We start from the raw sequence: 17,729 nt of genomic DNA, 5'->3' as shown, positions 1-17,729 counted from the left end.
AGCTGGGACGGGTAGGATGATTGTAACCAATCCTCCTCTAACTAAAAGACCCCCCCCCCCAAAAAAAAAAATAGTGTAGCCAGAATATAGCCAGGAATTTGAAGACTGGAAAATGCTGGAATCTGCGGCCTGTGCTTTTGGTTGGATTAACCCTTTGCTGGGACAGATGGCTCCATCCCCCTGCCGAGCTAACAAACCCCTGTCAGCTTGTGTGTGTGTGTGTGTGTGTGTGTGTGTGTGTGTGATTCATCCCCCCCCAAAAAAAAAAAAAACAGACAGGCTAACTCTGGCCAAGATGGTGGATGGATCTGTTTTGGTTTTGGAATCTGACGGCGGTCTGCTCGCCCTCCCCTCGTGTTTGTGTGTGCGCACGTGCGTGCTGTAGTGCGTGTCTTGAAAATTATCCATGAGGACATGCCTCAGTATATTCTTGGAAAATGTGGACTAGCTGGCTAGCTTGACATTAGAGCATGTTTATTGTGGAGATTTAGAGAAATGCTTCTGTAATAGCTTCTGCACAACAGTTGGGTCTGTGCATGTTGCCAGATTTTCAGAGCAAGGCCATTATCCATGTTGTTTCTCTATGACCATCCATCAGCTGCAGCACATATAATATTCTTGGTACGGCCACTTATTTCAAAGGCAGATGCTACAGTAAACCAGATCTAATCAACAAACTGTGGTCAGTCAGAAAAACCAGATATGACCGTTCGGTATTAACTCAGTGGGTTTTCATCTCCATTAGTCTCCCAAACCATTAATTCATCGCAGAGTTGAGGTGACGATGCATGAGTTACCGAGGAAACATGGCCCACTGTGGCGTGCTCTCTGTGTAGGAAATGTTGTATACGGCACACATGCGGTGAGGTTCACTTGAAAGTGAAATGGCTAGACTCTTGAAGATGTACAGCAGGATAATTCAATCCACTACTAGGCCTGTATTCAGTCTAACACAATCATCACATTTCATTTCACTTCACAGCAGCAGGATTCGGTTTATGGGTCAGTTTTTGTGCATTTAATAATTGCAGGCAAGAGCTGAGGGAAAATATTTGTTTGCTGTATATCAAGGCACATATCTTTATTAGAGATAGAGAAAAGAATCTCACTGCTTCAGCTCTTCAGTCTCTCACGTGAGATGTGCACAGACTGTGGAGGGTGTAGACATCATACCTCAGGCTCAGATTTAAAGCAGAAGAGTGGATCCCGACAATCCTGACTTGACTTAGGCATTTTTTCTCTGACCTATAGTTTTGTTTCCTTCCACATTTTTTCCACCATTTTCATGTTTAAGATGATTTTGTTTACACATCAAAGTCTATTTACAGGTGTTGAGGAGCAGGGTTGAAGTTGTATAAAGCCTTTAGTGGCCTCGGAGGGAGCTGTGTGAAGTCTGTTGAATCGGTATTTGTTGACACCGAAGACTAAAAGTTTTAAAAGCCTCTGTAGCTGCTCCTCAGCTCTGCTTGAGGCTCGTGATTTGAGGCCGTGTTAGCTGCAACTAGCATAACAACATGTCTGGATATCCTGCATTGGTTTTATAGCTTTTTTTTAACTGTCCATTGTTGTCTGTCTGTGTTTAAGGATTGCATTATTAATTTAGTAAGTGCACACTTTGATGGTGGCACATATTCTCTGTTAAGTACAGTTCCTTCACTAAACATTTTTCTCCTGTTTCACTGCCAGTCAAATATTAGGAATCTTTATTATCCTTTGCATCTGGTTTGTGGGATCACTGGCTATTTAAGTGTGAGACGGTAGTTATTCAGTGTGCTTTTGTACTGCATGACATCATCAACATCAGAGCGGGAAAATGGAGTTTGGGCTTTTGGCAGGACTCAGTCAGTGGCTTGAGAAAAACCACAGTTGTCCTCCAGTCAAACCCGAAAGCAGGAAGAGTTGTGCACGGCCACACAGACAGTAGAGCCATGTGCCAAACGTACTGGAGACAGCGAAAACACAAATGAGCAGATCAGAGGATGGGTGGAGGAGCCTTTGGTATTAAGTTTCTTAATATTCTTTGTACGAAAGCAGGGATAGATGAATAATGGCTTAGAGATTAAAGAAGGGGAGTTTCTTGTGGCATAGATTTTTGAAGCACTGGAACAAATGAGAGGAGCAGTAAAAAAAAAAGGGAATAAACAAAACATGAGCAGAAAGGAAAGAATGAAGTGGAGGAGTCAGAGAAGCAGAAAGGAGGCGATGGAGGGGAGGGCAGCAGAGGGAGTGAGCGCCACAAGTCTACTGTGCTATCCACAGGGTCACGCTCATGAAAATTGCAATCAAGCTCTGCAGATCACGGCTTCCTCTCTTAACGGAGCATGCATACAGCAGTTTTGTTGTGTTTTGAGAGGGATGCATGTGTTTTACTCATTTTAGAGAAAAAAAACAAGATTTCCCAAAACACGGTCAGTTTGTGAGTGCCGCCATTGTTTTCCACATTGGTCACAAACTACTTAAAATGCACTCTTTCAAATAACTCCTGTCCTGAATGACCTGAATGCCAGAACACAAGCCGAATAAGAATAGCTGGGCCTATTAATAGAACAATTATGATAATGAATCATTGCCAAACACATTTATGATGGCCTACTTTTCACTCATGGCACTGATCAGTTTGCCATGAGGAAGATGTGGAAACACATCATTTTTTTTTCTGCCCTGTTTTGTTTATGTGTTATTTTCATTCCTGCTTTTTGAATTGCCCATGAAATGAACCCACAAAGCTCTGAATTATAGGTGTTTTCCACCTTACTGTGCATGTCGTCTCTCTGAACCCTGTGACTTTTGAAGACAACTTGTATCTAGGTCACACTGAAGTGCGTGTATCTGTTGGTGTAGTGTGGGCCCACTCTAAACGCTCAGAAAGACAGGTCGTGATAGAAATGAGAGCGCGTGTTGATTATTTGGCGTTTTTTTCATTTGTCATTTGAGTCTCAGCAGGTTTCAAATGACCAGAATACACATCATCTTACTTTGTCCACTTATGTAAACAACAGCGCTCTCAGACACATCCTAAATGTCACAGTGTTTAGGTAGGCGTGTTTTCTTTAGAGCCTGACTGACTGGTCTGGTCAGGTCACTTCCCTTGTTCGCTGTATGTCAAGTTTAACAGGCTGGGTGACGCAGCACAACTACTTAGTCTGCTATTTCATAATGAGAAATAAAGTTAGTATAGTTTTCATTTTTATTTAGGAATAACATGTGACCTGTCACTCAGATTGGTCTTATTTATATGTGATAAGTGTCAAAAGATGAACAGATCCATTAACCAACCCACACAAATACACACAAACCCTGTTTCTACATTCACACTATGTTATTTGGAAATTGGAAACGCTGATGATCCTGTTCTAGTTTGAAAACTCTGGGGTTGCACTGTAGTCTGGATGGGAAAAGACGGAAAGCGTTGGAAACAATGAGGTACACACCCTCAGCCAGACACTAATTGGGTCTCATCATCCTCAACTACCAGTGATGAAAGCAACATGAATAATGAAATGCAAGTGTCACTGACCTTGTTGTTTTTGCAAGCAGCTGTTATGCAGAATTTTTGTTTTGTTTTGTTTTTTGTAACACTGCAGCAGCTTTCTCTGCTGTTTCTTGCTCTGACCATGTTTCCACCAATCATCTGCAGAGTAGATATTCTGCTTCCTGTTAGACGTCTGGTGTGCTTCCAGTCTAAATGTGAAAATGTAGTATGTGGACATAGTTTCATCTTCCACCTCTAACACTCATCTCAGCCGTTCCCTTATATATTATTAGGCCCTTATTGAAGCTGCACAGCCAATCAGGACATCTGTATGTCTGCTACTTAGTTTGTTATGGAAATGGACAATTAGTTTTGGGTGGAACAATCATTTATGGTTCTCCCCTTTTAAGTTTCAGGTGCCCTGGGGTCAGAGTAAGACCCTCCTCCTTGTTTGTCCAGCAAACACTAAAAGTAAGAAAATGTTTTAGTGTTTTCACTATGTAGTACCTGCGCTGTTCACAAAGGAAAATAAAATCATCGGACACTTTAAACCAAACATGAAAGGCACTGGTCATTTTTCTGCTCCAGCTTGATGCTGTGGATCCAATTTTCAGTGACATACAAGGATATTTGGACACATTCACCTGGATCTCTGTTTGATTTGGGAACACCAGCTCGTAGCCATGTTCACTCTTCTTAGGCTTTGTGGGTGTTTTGGAGTCCGCAAAAGGAGAAAAAAACCTGGCACCAATATGAAGGAGGTGGTTAAGTCTGGGTCACTTGCATCTTTCAAGCGCAAAGGAACGGTGAGATTTACATTCCCAAATTCCATATCACTCGACCAAACTGGATCTGATGAAGATGTCAAACGAGAGCCCAGCTCCTCAGCTCCCAGCCCCGAATCCAAAGTCGTCCAAGAAGTCAAGCCCAACGTTGTCCTTGTGGAGGGAATTAAATGTAGGTCACAGCTGAAATGCGAGGCCAGGCCTGGGGGATATGTGGGCCTGGGGGTGCTCTATTGCTCTTGGGGGATGCAAGCGTAGGAAATAAACAGATTTTTCACACACGGTTATTTTTAGAAGCTGGGTTGTGACTGTATGCATGCCTGTACAGCCTTCCTTTTCACGTTTGTCATGTGTGTGTTGATGCCATTGTGTTAACCCCCCTCAAAAAGGTGTCTCATTTGAATTCATATGTTTTCTTCTTTGGCTTCAACCCAGTTGTTGCCACCAAGCTGGGCTGTTTTTTTTTTTTCTCTCCTCTGCTTTGCTAGCGTTTCTGTCGTGTCCTCCTACATGGTCTACCGTGCCTGATGTGATCATAATTTACCGCTCAAGTCTTTCATGGTGTTGTGGAAGATGTTTCAATCATGTGAATAATGTATTCATTTTGGTCCACCCTGTAATGTCATTGTACTTGAGGATCTAATCAGTGTCATCTTCTGCCTTCACGAGTGTCAGCAACCCTGAGTCTGAGTCCACCACCACCACGCCATTAGAGGGGCAGATGCTCCCTTAAAATAGTCTGTCATCAATTAAATATAGATGAGGTGCTTGGATTTGTCTGCCAGTGAGTGTCAGTTGTGCTCGCAGAGGGAAGAGCTGAGGATCTTCCATATATTAAGAACATTAGTATCATCCATTTGCTATTAAGTCACAAGGTCTGTCCCAGGTTCTGCCTGAGTGGTCTCTTCAATGTGAGACATCCAAACTCTATTATTCCAATGATGTGACCCATGGTAACTAACTATATACAGGGAAGTATAGGGAGTTTATGTTTTTTTCAAGGTAAAGTCTAGCATGAATAGGACAGCAAATTATGGATAATAGTTTTGCGGATTTGTCGTTAGTTGTCATCTTGTTAAGTAACTGTCTGAAAGCAGGTATATGTTGTTATTGATGCTCGTAAGTGGTATTCAATATCGCAGCACAAGTGATAATACGCTGTCCTTGAACCAAGATGTTAACCAGGGAGACAGTTTAGTCAGTCCACTGGAGATGATGAGAAGACACCAGAAAGGAGACAATCTGATATTGATCGTCTGTAAACTGAGTGACAGAGTAGACAAACCGGGTTGGCCAAGGTCACAGTGAGGGTTGTGACCAGTTGCTGTCATGTATTGATTGTGGTTTGAAAGACATCACGGTGTAACTGGATGCTCTCTATAAGCCTAATCCTGAGCTACTGTGTGGCAGGGAGCACGTTTTGACTGGAGGTACCAAGGTCACGGTGAGCGTTAAGTAAAGATCCAAATAAATAAATCAAATTCATATTCGTTGTACTATTGAGTCCATTGAGTTCTTGAAAAGGTCTCTGTTAAGCTAAGGCTAACCTCTTCAACTAATGATAAATCTCATTATTCATTATTTTCTAATATAAAATGTTAGAAAATAATCAAGGGCTCCTGCTTGTTACCACAGTTCAAGATGTCCTCAGATATCCTGTTTTATGCAACATTTGTGATGGCCAATCATGTTTTTTTGCCCACACAGCTGCATGTTTGTTTTTGCCTGTTGTGCACTGGTGCTTTGAGAGAAGTGGGATGTAGAACTTTTCTACAAAGTACACAGTGCTTCTGTCAGCCACAGACACCAGAGTTTTAACCATAGTCGATCAGTTCTAAGTTGACTGGTGACTAGAAGCATTAATGTTGATACTGATCAGAGGCGGATCAGTCCATGCGTCCCTTGACTAAAAAAAACAAATCAATCAAATATTAACATGTCAGAGGCTAGAAGCAGCACATCTGTCTTTTTTCTTAAATTTAACAAAAAAATGATGATCAAGTTTGCAATTTTCTGACAATCAACTAATAAAACAAGTAAATTGACTAATTGTTGCAGCTGTTAAGCAGTTACTGCACTTAAAGAAACAGCAATATAGCATCCTATAGGAATCTTTTGTCTGACCCGTAATCAGCCCCTTCAGTTGTCAGCTACATATCAGGGATGACTGCTGCATTTTAAAGCCAATTAAACTTTTTTTTTTTTTTAAACAAAACTCAACAGACTGATAAATTAGATGATTGGGGTCTAAGCAGAACTGTGTTTGAATGTTTTGATGCATGTTTAAGTCAAATCTCAAAATATCAAACATACACCCAGTGGTCAGAGTGCAAGTCAAGATTCAAGGATTTCAGCAAGTTGACTATTCAAATGATGTGGAAGTTTTCATTTTCTTACCAAAGTTATATCAAAAGCATTTTAAACATTTATACTAATTATTAAATATTTTAAGGTGCAGGCTGCATAAGGCTTGTCTTTTATTGTCTTATGTAGCCTACTACTAACCCTTTTTTTTTTTACTTAACATTTCTCCACTTGAAAGTTCAAGTTAAGATACCGTAAATTAACTCTTGTTCAACAACAGTGTCGTCCAAGTCAATTCACAAGTCCTCATATGTGCTACTGAAGTCACCTGCATTAAGGATATGAAACTCTCTTCAGTAAAGACTGGTTTACTTTGGTTTTCTACTGTTTCATGTTGGGACAGGTTCTGTGCCCACAGTAAAATGTTGGAGGAAACCACACACTCTAAATACTGACCCAGTAAACAAAACAAAAGGCTCTGAGCTTCAGGGTTGTGTGTTGATTTGAGAACTGGCAGTGTGATTCACAGCACATGGAGGCATCTGACTGAATGTTACTGAATGGAGATTTGGATTCATGTATATGTTGATGTCAGTCATGCAGGCAAAATGATGGTTCCGACTCATGTTGAGATAGATGGCGTTGTGGCCAATAACACGTTCTTCATATATAATGCTTTTTGAACTGAGTTAAGCTTTTGCTCCTCGGCAACAGACCAGGCATCGAGAGTGATTCAGCTAAACAAGGCTGGTATGTTTTAGCTTCAAGAACACAAATATTTCTCCACTTTACTAGAGTATGTCATGGGAAACTGCGTGTCAGGTGAAAAACTGAGGAAGTTGAAGTAATTAAAATTTTATTCTCAGGGTTATTTCTAGTCAGGGTTTTATTATGCCCTCACTTTGTTGGTCATTTGCACTCAAATTATACACAATAGTAAGACAGATAATAGTCAAGCACACACACGAGCACACCTTTGAAATGTAGGCTTAATGCACTGCTGAAGATGTCTTTGTTACAGGAGCAAATCAGCCACCACAGCAACAACAACTCTTTCCTGCCATACTGTGGCTTGAAATGAGAGTGACTTTCACAAATTAAACCGTAATTAAAACAGAAGTCAAATATTTCTTTGTGTACCTCTCTCTCTGTTTAATCCATCAGCGCCTCTGTTTTTGCTGATTGCATCACTGTCTCCGATCAGTTACACAAACCTTTAGTATTTCTCTGCCACTGACACGGGCTGGAGGAGATTAGATCTGCATAAGAAAAATGAGGATGCATCAGTGTGGAACCAGGCCATGGTGCACAGGGAGCTATTTAAAAAGCCACAGGACAGTTAAAAACAACATGTATCCACCCATGTAAAACAGCAAGGGGGGGAAACATTGCAGTAGATTCTTTTGTGTACCACCATACATGAAACACTGCATTATTCATACCAATGATGCTTCATATAGGCATTGATCAGCGGGGTCAGTGAGTTCAGAAGCAGGCTGGGGAGAGACTCTGCTGCTCTTCCGTGCTGGTCTTGCTGATGGTGTTGGTGGGGATGATGGGGCGTTATGAAAGGATGAGAGGGGTCTCCGGTCGTGCAGGAAGCTTTGGAGGTGCTGAACCTCCTGAATGAGAAGCGGAGTGATATTTTCTGTCGTCCCCTTCTCTTGGTGTGCTGGAGTGATTTGAGGTTATTCCACCGTCCGGAAAACGACTCGGTTTATTTTACACGGTGTTGAATGTTGACAGGATTTTGGTCGGGAGTTTTGCTTCAGTTGCTGCAGGAAGTGGAGCGGCTGACTTTATTTATTTTTTTTAGCCACGGAGGATGCTTTCTACGACCCTTAGTATGGTTCACGCTGAGATAATTGATATTCCTTACTCCATCCTGTAGGGTGTGGTCAGGATCAGCCATGCCGAAGGTCATTGTCATCTTTTTTTCTTTTCTTGTTTTGATTACCTTAACAGACTAGACTTTTAATGTTCCACTCACTACCACAATTCCACTGTCAAGCTATCCATCACTAATGTGCAGCTTCCTCACTTGAAAGGGATCGGTCCATCCGCCCTGCTTTGAACTGGATTTCACTCAATGATAACACAGTGTTTTCTTTTTTTCTTCCTTTTTTATTTTGGAAGATTTAGCAGTCTCAGTTATGTGGTTCCACTCTCTGGTCATGAACTGGCATCAGGGGAAAAACATACATTTGAAAAATAAATTCAAATGTTCCCATGATTTCTTTTCTCAAATTACTTATGAATAATTCAGCACAATATTTTTAACATTTTAATATTTTAACATTTAAACAAAGCAGTCTATTATCAGGTTTCTTTATCAATAAATACATAGCTCATCAAACAACCTCTTTTAGTGACAAAGCCAGTCAGAGCATGAATAGCGATGGGCTGAGCTCAGTTTAAGAGAACTGAAGGTGTTTGTTGTCACTCAACTACATTGGATTTCCAGGTGCTAAAGTTAAACGTCTTGACTGTTGAGGTATACAGTATATGGGATGGTTTCCAGGCAGTGAGAGTATTTAAAGATGAGCTGAATTCACTCAATAACATCCTGCATGGTGTCCTTATACTTTATTGTTTAAGCAAAAAAAATACATTGCTCATGTGTACTACATTTTCTGTGGTGCAATGTAATAACAGTATTCAATGCATTGTGTTGACCATTAAGGATTAACAGGATTGCAAATATTTACATACCAGGTGAAATCCCCTTAAGTGTGTACTTGTAATTGGACCTTGCAAGAGCAGCGGAAAGCATCAGTGCCTGTCTTTATGTTTGATCGGTCTTGGAACTGGACTTCCTGATTGGAGGAAATTGGTGGAAAACACCCACAACAGTTTAGAGTCATGTTAAGTTGCTTAATGCCAAAGAGCTCTAGTCAGTGTGAGAGTGGTCTTCTCAACTCTCATCGTGTTGCTGGTTCTGATGGGTTAAATTAAATGATATCAGACCCAGGAACAATGAAGTGTTAGAGGACAAAGAAAAGACACTATCAGCTGCTTAATGATGCATTTGAACAATAAACAACATCAGGACAGCTCCACTCACAGACAATGGGGGAGAAACAGTGGTAACGTGGTCTGTACGGACCTTTTGTGGTACGGCCTTAATGTGGTTGTTGTTGTCGTTACTGCAGCCCTAACGACAATGAGGTTACTCAGGCTGAGTGAGCGCACCGTAGATAGAGAGCAGAGGTGTTGAACTCTTAAACTGCTCTCCTCATTGTCGGTGTCTAATCTGGTCACTGTTGGTGGTTCACAGCGCAGACTGGACAGAGCTCCCACTGTCGCTGTTACAGTAATGAAACTGTGTTGGAGTAGCAGGGGAGATGTGAGCATAAAGCCCCATTAAGTGATTACCCTTCACCCACAGCTCCTGTTTAGCCCCAGACCATGCCATTAGGGGCCATGCACCTCCTCCCCATTGTCACTAAACAAGCACGCGCATGTGTGTGTGTGTCCGTGTGTCCGCATGTACGTGTGAGCTGCTCAGTAGGGGGGGTTGAACAGCTGCTGATTGTAACAAGGTGCTTCCTACCAGACCCTTTTGTACCACTACAGGCCGTTCCAAGTGTGCATGCGTGCCAAACATGCACACGCACACAAGGGAGTCATAACACTCCTGCGTGAGTGTTGGCATCTGAGTCGAGCCTCTGCCGGACTGACTGCCCCAGGGAAAAGGTGGCTTAGCACACCGCGCCTCGTGTCAGCGTGTAAAGGGACAGATGAGAGGATCGATGGAGGGAGAGGAGGGGACAGGACCAAAGGTTATGTCAAAGTCTAACCGCTCTAAATTTTCGGCTGCTGACTCAGAGCATTTCAAACCTTGAGTGGTCAAATGTAGCTCATTAGCATGCTCTAAACATGGCGGTTTCTGCTAAATGTTTGCCTTTAGTTCAGCAGCAGTTCTGCTCTCTGGCTCCCAACTGTCTGTTGCCTCTCTATAGAGACTCAGATAACATTGGACTAATTGGCTTGCTAGTTAACATTTGCAGCTACACTGAGAGCAAACACAAGCTTTGAATATTTTACTGCACCGTACTGTATGAAGGGAGTGGACACAATAACACAGACCCCTGCACATAACAGTATATTGTGGTTTAATATGGCAATTTTATTTGTATAGCCCTTTTTTTTTTACAAACAGTTTGTCTCAAAGGGCTTTACATGGCATGATAACAACATCCTCTGCCTTTAGACCCTCACATCCACTGAGGAAAAATTGGTGAGTTTTCAGAAAAAAATGAAATCTCTCCCCAAATATTGCCTTAATGTTCAGGGGCCGTATTCACAAAGAATCTTAAGGTTAAAAGTAGCTCCTAAGGGCCGAATTTAGGAGCAACTCCTAAAAAAAGTGGGCGTGTCAGTCTTAAATTTAGGACTCCTAGTTTTTTAAAATAAGAGTAATTCACAAAGTATTTTATGCCTAAAAGTAGCTCCTAAGTCTGGGAGAGCTTAAAAGTCCTCGTGAGGACTCCTAACTCAGTAAGACCTATTCACAAAGAATCGCAAATGGCTGCAGCCAGGCAAATGTATGGAGGACTGCGAATTGCTGCAGAGGGGGAAGCTGGAGCACCTGCCCCTTTGCTCGTTGATGCCCAAAGTGTCTTTTTGTCGGTGTTTATTTTTTATTTTTTTGTCATCACCAACATTTTCGCTATAAAACGGGAGGAGTGACGGTGACGAACTGTCCAATATAGGCGTCACAACGGTCGGACCGAGGTAACTGCGACTGCTGCGATGCAGTCGTGCTGATGTGAGCCAAAAATATTTTTAAAAGGTTGGTGGGTGCGCTAAACACATGTTAGTAGTAATAGCTCACGTGATAAGGCTGCTCCCCCAATAAACTAAACTTATTGTCAGTGTGGGTTCAAATCCTGCTATAGGCCACAAATGTGGGTAATGCATTTTCTTTTCTCATCATTATTATGATCACCATATAATATTAGGGCTGTCAACGAATGTAAAAATTAATATTAAAATGTGGGAAGAAAAAAAACAGCGGCTGCTTTGCGAGTGGACGCACTGACCCTCATAGAGTTGCATTTGCACAGCGTCAAACTGCAGAAAGTGAGACGCGACAAAAACTGTAGCAGAAAGATGCAGATGGCAGAGAGAAAGTCAGAAAGTTCAGAGCCCAACCTGGCAGCAGAGAGAGTGGTTTGGACTCGAAGCAATCTGAAAAGCCCAGTCGGACCTGACGGCAAAAAAAAAAAAAAAAAAAGTGTAGCGGAGCGGCGGCGGCGAGGAGGAGGAGGAGGAGGAGGGAGGGGGGCGCCGCCGGCACTCAACAACCAATCACCGTGTTGAGCGCCTCGAATTCGTGCACGAGAATTGACGTAATCCATAGCAACGGGGCGTCACCAGGGGCGTCACTCTTAGTTTGCTCTTAGTGATTTATCCTTAGTAAGAGTAGGTCTCAGCTGCTTTGTGAATAGCTTTTAAGAAAAAACTCCTACGTAAAAACTTTTAGTGCGAGTTAGGAGCACTCCTAGCGGTAAGATAAAAGGCTTTGTGAATACGGCCCCAGATCTTTTTGAAGTTTGGATGCTTTTAGTCAATATTGTTGATAGTTTAATGAAAGGGCTGCTGGGAAATGTAGTGTCAATAAGAAGAAGTAAGAGATTTCTCTCACTGACACGTGGTAGATTCGCCCGTGGCTGTTTAAGTCTGCATAGACTTTAGTTTTCAGTTTGGTCAGAGTTGTATTCAACATGTAGTCACAAACCAGAGGCAAAGCAAGAGCATTTAGTGTTGTGGTTGTTTAGATGTTTACTGACAAAAAAACCAAAACATGGATAATACTTGGGAGAAGAATGTCTTGAATATAATATTTTACAGTTCAGTAGGCCTATTCAAAATGTAATACCTCAACCATGTTTGAATTCTATGTTTTAGGTGTTTTTTAGTATATGATCATATTTTTGTCTTTCATGTATCAGATATTTGCAATGAATTATGGGTTAGACTTGGAAAAGACAGAATAATATCTCCCATGGTGATAAAGGTTTAGCAGTGCTGAATAACAGCTTCATTTTACAGTCTAACCATATGAATATGCAGCCATGGCAACATGACAGAAAGTTGAGTTTTGGCACCGAGAAATTGACGTGACGTAAAGGGCTGCACAGGAATTAAACGGTGCACTGTGTCAATGATGAATAGTAAACTGGGTTTAACAGTCATCCAAAAACATGACACACCATTACAAACACAATTCAGTAAGTCTCTATGTTTAATGCCCCACCCCTGCAAGAAACCTTGAATCAGAACAGGATCAGTGCGCACCATGTAAAAGTGCTGGTGTTTGTCCCTCTCTTCCATGTTTTTCCATTTCTGTTTTGTCCCTCTCTCATTTTTCCTCCGCATGCATCATTTATGCAGCAGGCCCTTGAGCCACACCTCTCTGCTACCTCATATTTCTGTTGTGGAATTGAAGAGGGAGTTGTGAAGCCATATGAGACAGTGTAGAGGACTGTGTCATCACCGGAGGACACGCTTCTTCCAGTGGCTTCCCCACGTCTTTCTCTGTTTCCGAGCCTTCCTGGGTCGTCCCTAGCAACGGCTAAAACCCAGTGGCATGATGCATGAAAACGGAGAAATCACTCATTTATTTTCCTGTTACCATGTTTTTGTTTTTTTCAACACACAGACTTGGATCATCTATTGTGTGTTATACAGTTAGAAGCTACAGTACATCTAGTGTTTTTGTTGGCATGTATGCTTGTGTGTTTTGATGCTGCAGAAGCGGCTTCAAGCTCCCAGTGCTACTGTACGCCTGCCAATATCTCAAACCTCGCTTCCATGATCATCTTCTTGAAATGCTAATGATGTTTTGTTTTTTTTTTTCTCTTAACGCCCACCCACCCATCTCAGCTGGTGAAGATGTTAAAGCCGTTAAGCCACGAGGCAGCCAGCACTAGACGAACACCCTCACAGCACATCTCCGAGTTTTCATTGTATGAACCAGTAGCTGGATTATGGCAACTCTTTGCCTTTGCCGTCTGCATTTTAGAGGTCAACGTCCGGAGATGTGTCGTTCGGCTCCTCCAATCCCAAATCTAGTCTCTGTGCCCAACTCTCAACCTGTCTTTCCTCCTCACTCTATTTCACAGCCTGGTCAATGGAGCTTTTGTGGGGAGGTGGTATTGAATTAATTAGGCCTATAGCGATGACAGTGTCTCGGGTCTCTTGGGTCGAAGCCAAGCCTCTGCTTTTCTATCCCTTTTGAAACACTGGTCACAATTCCACTTCCTATTTGGTTTTCTAAGAGCAGCAGTGTCTAAATGGAGTTGAATCAATGGACACTTTTGTGTAGAAAGTGAACTGACAGTTGGCTGAACGCTCGGGCTCGGGTGAGGACTCTCCAAGGTTGACATTCTGTAAAAGACTTGGTGCCTGGGAATGAGAGAACTGATGCAGTTTGTTTGATACATCTCGAGAGGGATTCGACTTGACATCAATATCCTCTTGATGCACAAGTGTTTGGAAGTTTATGAGCGCTAAATAATGAATTCTAGTGGATGATTTTCCTCTTCTTTGTGCCTCCATGCAGTAGCCTGTAATAGGCTTGGACCAATATTCAATATTAAAAACCTTGGGATGTGCTTACAGTGCATTGTAGCTTGGCATGTGTCAAACAAAACTTTGACCCGCTGTTTAGTGGCAGCGTCAGTGTTATCAGAGATTCAGGCAACATCCACACTGTTACATTTTAAAACGTATTTATTTGTTTGTGTCTTCTCCATCATAAATCACAGCCTACCACTGCCTTGCTTGTATTTTCTGTGACTAACCAACTGCAAAATAGAGACTACCTGCTTCCTGTTTATAGAGGCATGTGCATGCTCAGCGAATGATCATGTGATATGTGTTTTCAGGTGTGTCAGTGTAGAGGGATATCGTATCAGATACTGAGCTTTAATGGTCATCTGGAGGTTATAAAACACTGTTTCAAAATGAAAACACAGTGTGGATGTAGCAACATGCACATTCCTCTACATGTAATATGCTTACGTGAGTGTAATGTATGCTTGCTTTAGTTAGGATCCTCACATCTGTGATTTATCACCAGTGTCACTGGCCGTGGCTGCAGTGGGAGCCTCTCCCCATATCCCCACACATCTATTTTTACCAGCTTATTGCTTACCAACCGACTGGAGATAGGACAGATAGATCAAGAGATAGAAGAAGGAAGGGAAAGCCCTCATTGTCATCATCATTTCACGGATGTGTGTCAGAACAAGAGCGATGAGAAAGATATTCTGCAGTGGAACTGATGCTTAAACTAAACCAGTGCCTGATCCACTGACTGAATAGTTTTTTTTTTTTTTCATAGAAGGATATAATAAAAACAGCAGAGAGTGAGATTCCTGGCAAGAGAGCATAACCACCGCCAGACAACAAGGGAAATGTGTGAAATTGTGAGTTAAAAAAGCAAAGACTAAATCAGTGAAGAGGGCAAAGACGGCGGAATGAAGAAAATTTGAAAAAAAAAAGAATAAATTTAAAAAAAAAAGGTGAAATGACTTTTAGCATCAGTTTGCAGTGTTGTCATCTCACCATTGTCTCTGCTACAAAGCTGTTTACCACTGACGCCAACTGTCAACAGCCATAAGTGCTCCAGTCTCACCGGCTACATGCCAAACCACACACATTCACGTACCCCCCACTCACACACACACATGCACGCACACATATGGCAGGATCCCACTAAAGTGCTACTATGATACCTCACACTCTACCCCAGTGTGAGGAACGATCATAGCCAACAATGGATCATCTCCCTATCAGTGTGTTCTGTCTGAGGAGAGTGATAAACCTTCTGAGATGCTCTTGCTATCATGGTATTTTTACATGCAATAAAACCTATTATTAGCAGTGTAAACAGACTGTAGAACGGTACATTACCTGTCCTATTGTAAACCCTGGAACATGTGTCATAGGTGTAATTTAAAGAAGAAAAATGGCCGTAAACAGTTTTTTTTTTTTTTTTGGTATCTTTATCACTTACAAATGTAGCACAAGGAGTGGAATGAGTTTGCTAATTCCTACCATGTGTTTGTCCAGGTACTACCCGCGCCCCACGAGACGGAGAAGTAAGTGGCGTGGACTACAACTTCCTCTCAGTGGAGGACTTCCTGGAATTGGAGAAGAGTGGAACCCTGTTGGAGATCGGAACGTATGAAGGTAAATTAGAAAATCACCCAATGTTGTGTGTAAAAATTGTACATGTATACTGTAAATGTGTGGTGGAGGTTTGCATGTGTAGCACCTTTCAAAACATTTTTACAACTTCAGACACAGAGAAATCAAGGACGGACAATAGAAAGTGAGTGAAAACAGATCAGAGATTATTCAACATTAGGGAGGAAATACAGTACAGGAGTAAAGGGGGGGCACAAATGGCATTTAACCTGAGCCAGCACACAAGTTGCACACCCATGGCACACTGTCAACAAGCAGCATGTCGTGTCCCTGCCCAGGCCAATCAGACGACTCTTGTACAGGTGCATCTGTAGGCACGACAGGAGGAAACCAAGACCCCCCGCTCCGTCTCCAGCAGGCGCTCAACACACACCCATCACAGTTAGGTTTTAATGTCAACCGCTGCTCCATTCTTTACATTGACATCGAAATCTATTGCATTAATGTCTCAGTGGACGATCCCCTAGGATACATGAGAAGACATGTATGTTTTCTCAAATGGAAAATTGTTCTAGTTCTCCTGCTCTTTGGTGTGCTATTGCTATTTGCCCTCAACATAAATGTAGGTCAGATGGCCCAGAGCAACATGTTTACCTCCCCTCTCAGGGAGCCGTTAGCTCGCTAACATATTGGAAAGAACTGGATCAAGTGGACGAGAGGAGTTGAAGAATGGCACAAAGGAAATTTGTTTGAAAGTTTAAGAAGTTCATGATAAAACCTTTGGATGTTTCTCATATAAACAACTTCATGAAAAATGTATTCACTGAGAAACTGGGGAATCGTCTGTTAGCATTTTGTTGTCATGTTTTGTATGAGTCACTCTGACACACATACACATGAATCATGTATGCCTGTCAAATTATCCAGTCATTCACTCTTAACCCATCAGTTATTTTAGTCACGTTTGATATTTATATCTGGATCTGGATCTAATGAAATCATGCGTCAGACTCAACAAGGTTCTTTTTCTAAATATAAATTTGCTCCTGACTCAGACGGTCACCAGCAAAACCAAAAACTCACTCGGAACAAGCTGTGAGCCCCATACAGTACACGACACCTCCGCTTTCCTGATAAACCGAAGTCATTAGTGACACACTGCAAGAACTGTAAACAACCACACTACCATGTAGCTCCTCCATTCACCAGACAGATGATGTCTAATGAAGTGTCTGCTCCGTCCGCTCGGCTCATTCAGTCTTCCATTACAATGGATTTCCCTCCCGTAGCCAGGAGACGCAAACAGAGCCGACGGACTGATGACGATCAGCAGCCAGCTTACTCACCTCCATTGTTGACAGTTTGCAGGAAGTCAGGAAGTAGAGCTAAAGGTTGCTGCATGCTTCAGACAGGCTGATTGTGTGACACGACATCGGGCTGCCAGGTTCCTGACAGCTGAACTTGAAGACGGGGTCAGAGGCGAGCGTCATAGTGAACTGGTGCATGGTGGTGCGTTATCACCCCTCTCTGTCTGTCAACCACCAAAAACCAGCAGGAAGTTAAAAAACAAAGAGCAAACCAGGCAAACTTAGGCAATGAGTCGCATTTGCCACATTTGTTAGATCATGCGAATGTGCTTAACTCCCAATTAAAAGATTCTATTCAGCATCCAAATGCACCGACAGTCAACCTGTGTAAAATTCTATTATATTCGGTCCAGGAATATAATGATATGATTATGTGTTGGCCTTTAAATGTTGGCACTTTAGGTCCATACTAAACATTTCAACTGGTTAGACATAAAAAGAATATTTTAAAAATTGAAATTTTCAGGTACATTGCCAATTTATCCTTCAATTGTAGTTTCGCCACCTGGAGGAAAACATAGTTTTTTTTTTATCCATTGCCTTTATACTTTGGATGCTTGTGGCATTCAGTCTCATTTAGATACTGGCTTTATATTCTGGTTCTCTGATGGTACAGTCTCTTTAGGTTTGCCTTGTCTT

At 42.1% G+C, this 17,729-nt stretch overlaps 1 protein-coding gene across 21 annotated transcripts in view; it reads left to right on the top strand.

Moving 5' to 3' along the window:
* magi1b (membrane associated guanylate kinase, WW and PDZ domain containing 1b) overlaps positions 1-17,729 on the top strand; it is a 134,367-nt gene that overhangs the window by 66,853 nt on the left and 49,785 nt on the right. For all 21 annotated transcript variants that reach the window (XR_015035832.1, XR_015035833.1, XM_085776139.1 and 18 more), the window contains one exon: positions 15,646-15,765. Coding sequence is in view for 16 of the 21 variants with exons in the window: in XM_085776139.1 (XP_085632265.1) it covers positions 15,646-15,765 (120 nt within the window). In the remaining 5 variants the exon portion in view is untranslated. The remainder of the gene's footprint in view (positions 1-15,645; positions 15,766-17,729) is intronic.

Source organism: Trachurus japonicus, chromosome 5 (genome assembly GCF_045865225.1).
Source record: "Trachurus japonicus isolate A0001 chromosome 5, Traja_1.0".
Taxonomy (NCBI): Eukaryota; Metazoa; Chordata; class Actinopteri; order Carangiformes; family Carangidae; genus Trachurus; species Trachurus japonicus.
Note: the sequence above shows the minus strand (reverse complement) of the source record. Positions and strands in the feature narration are given on the sequence as shown.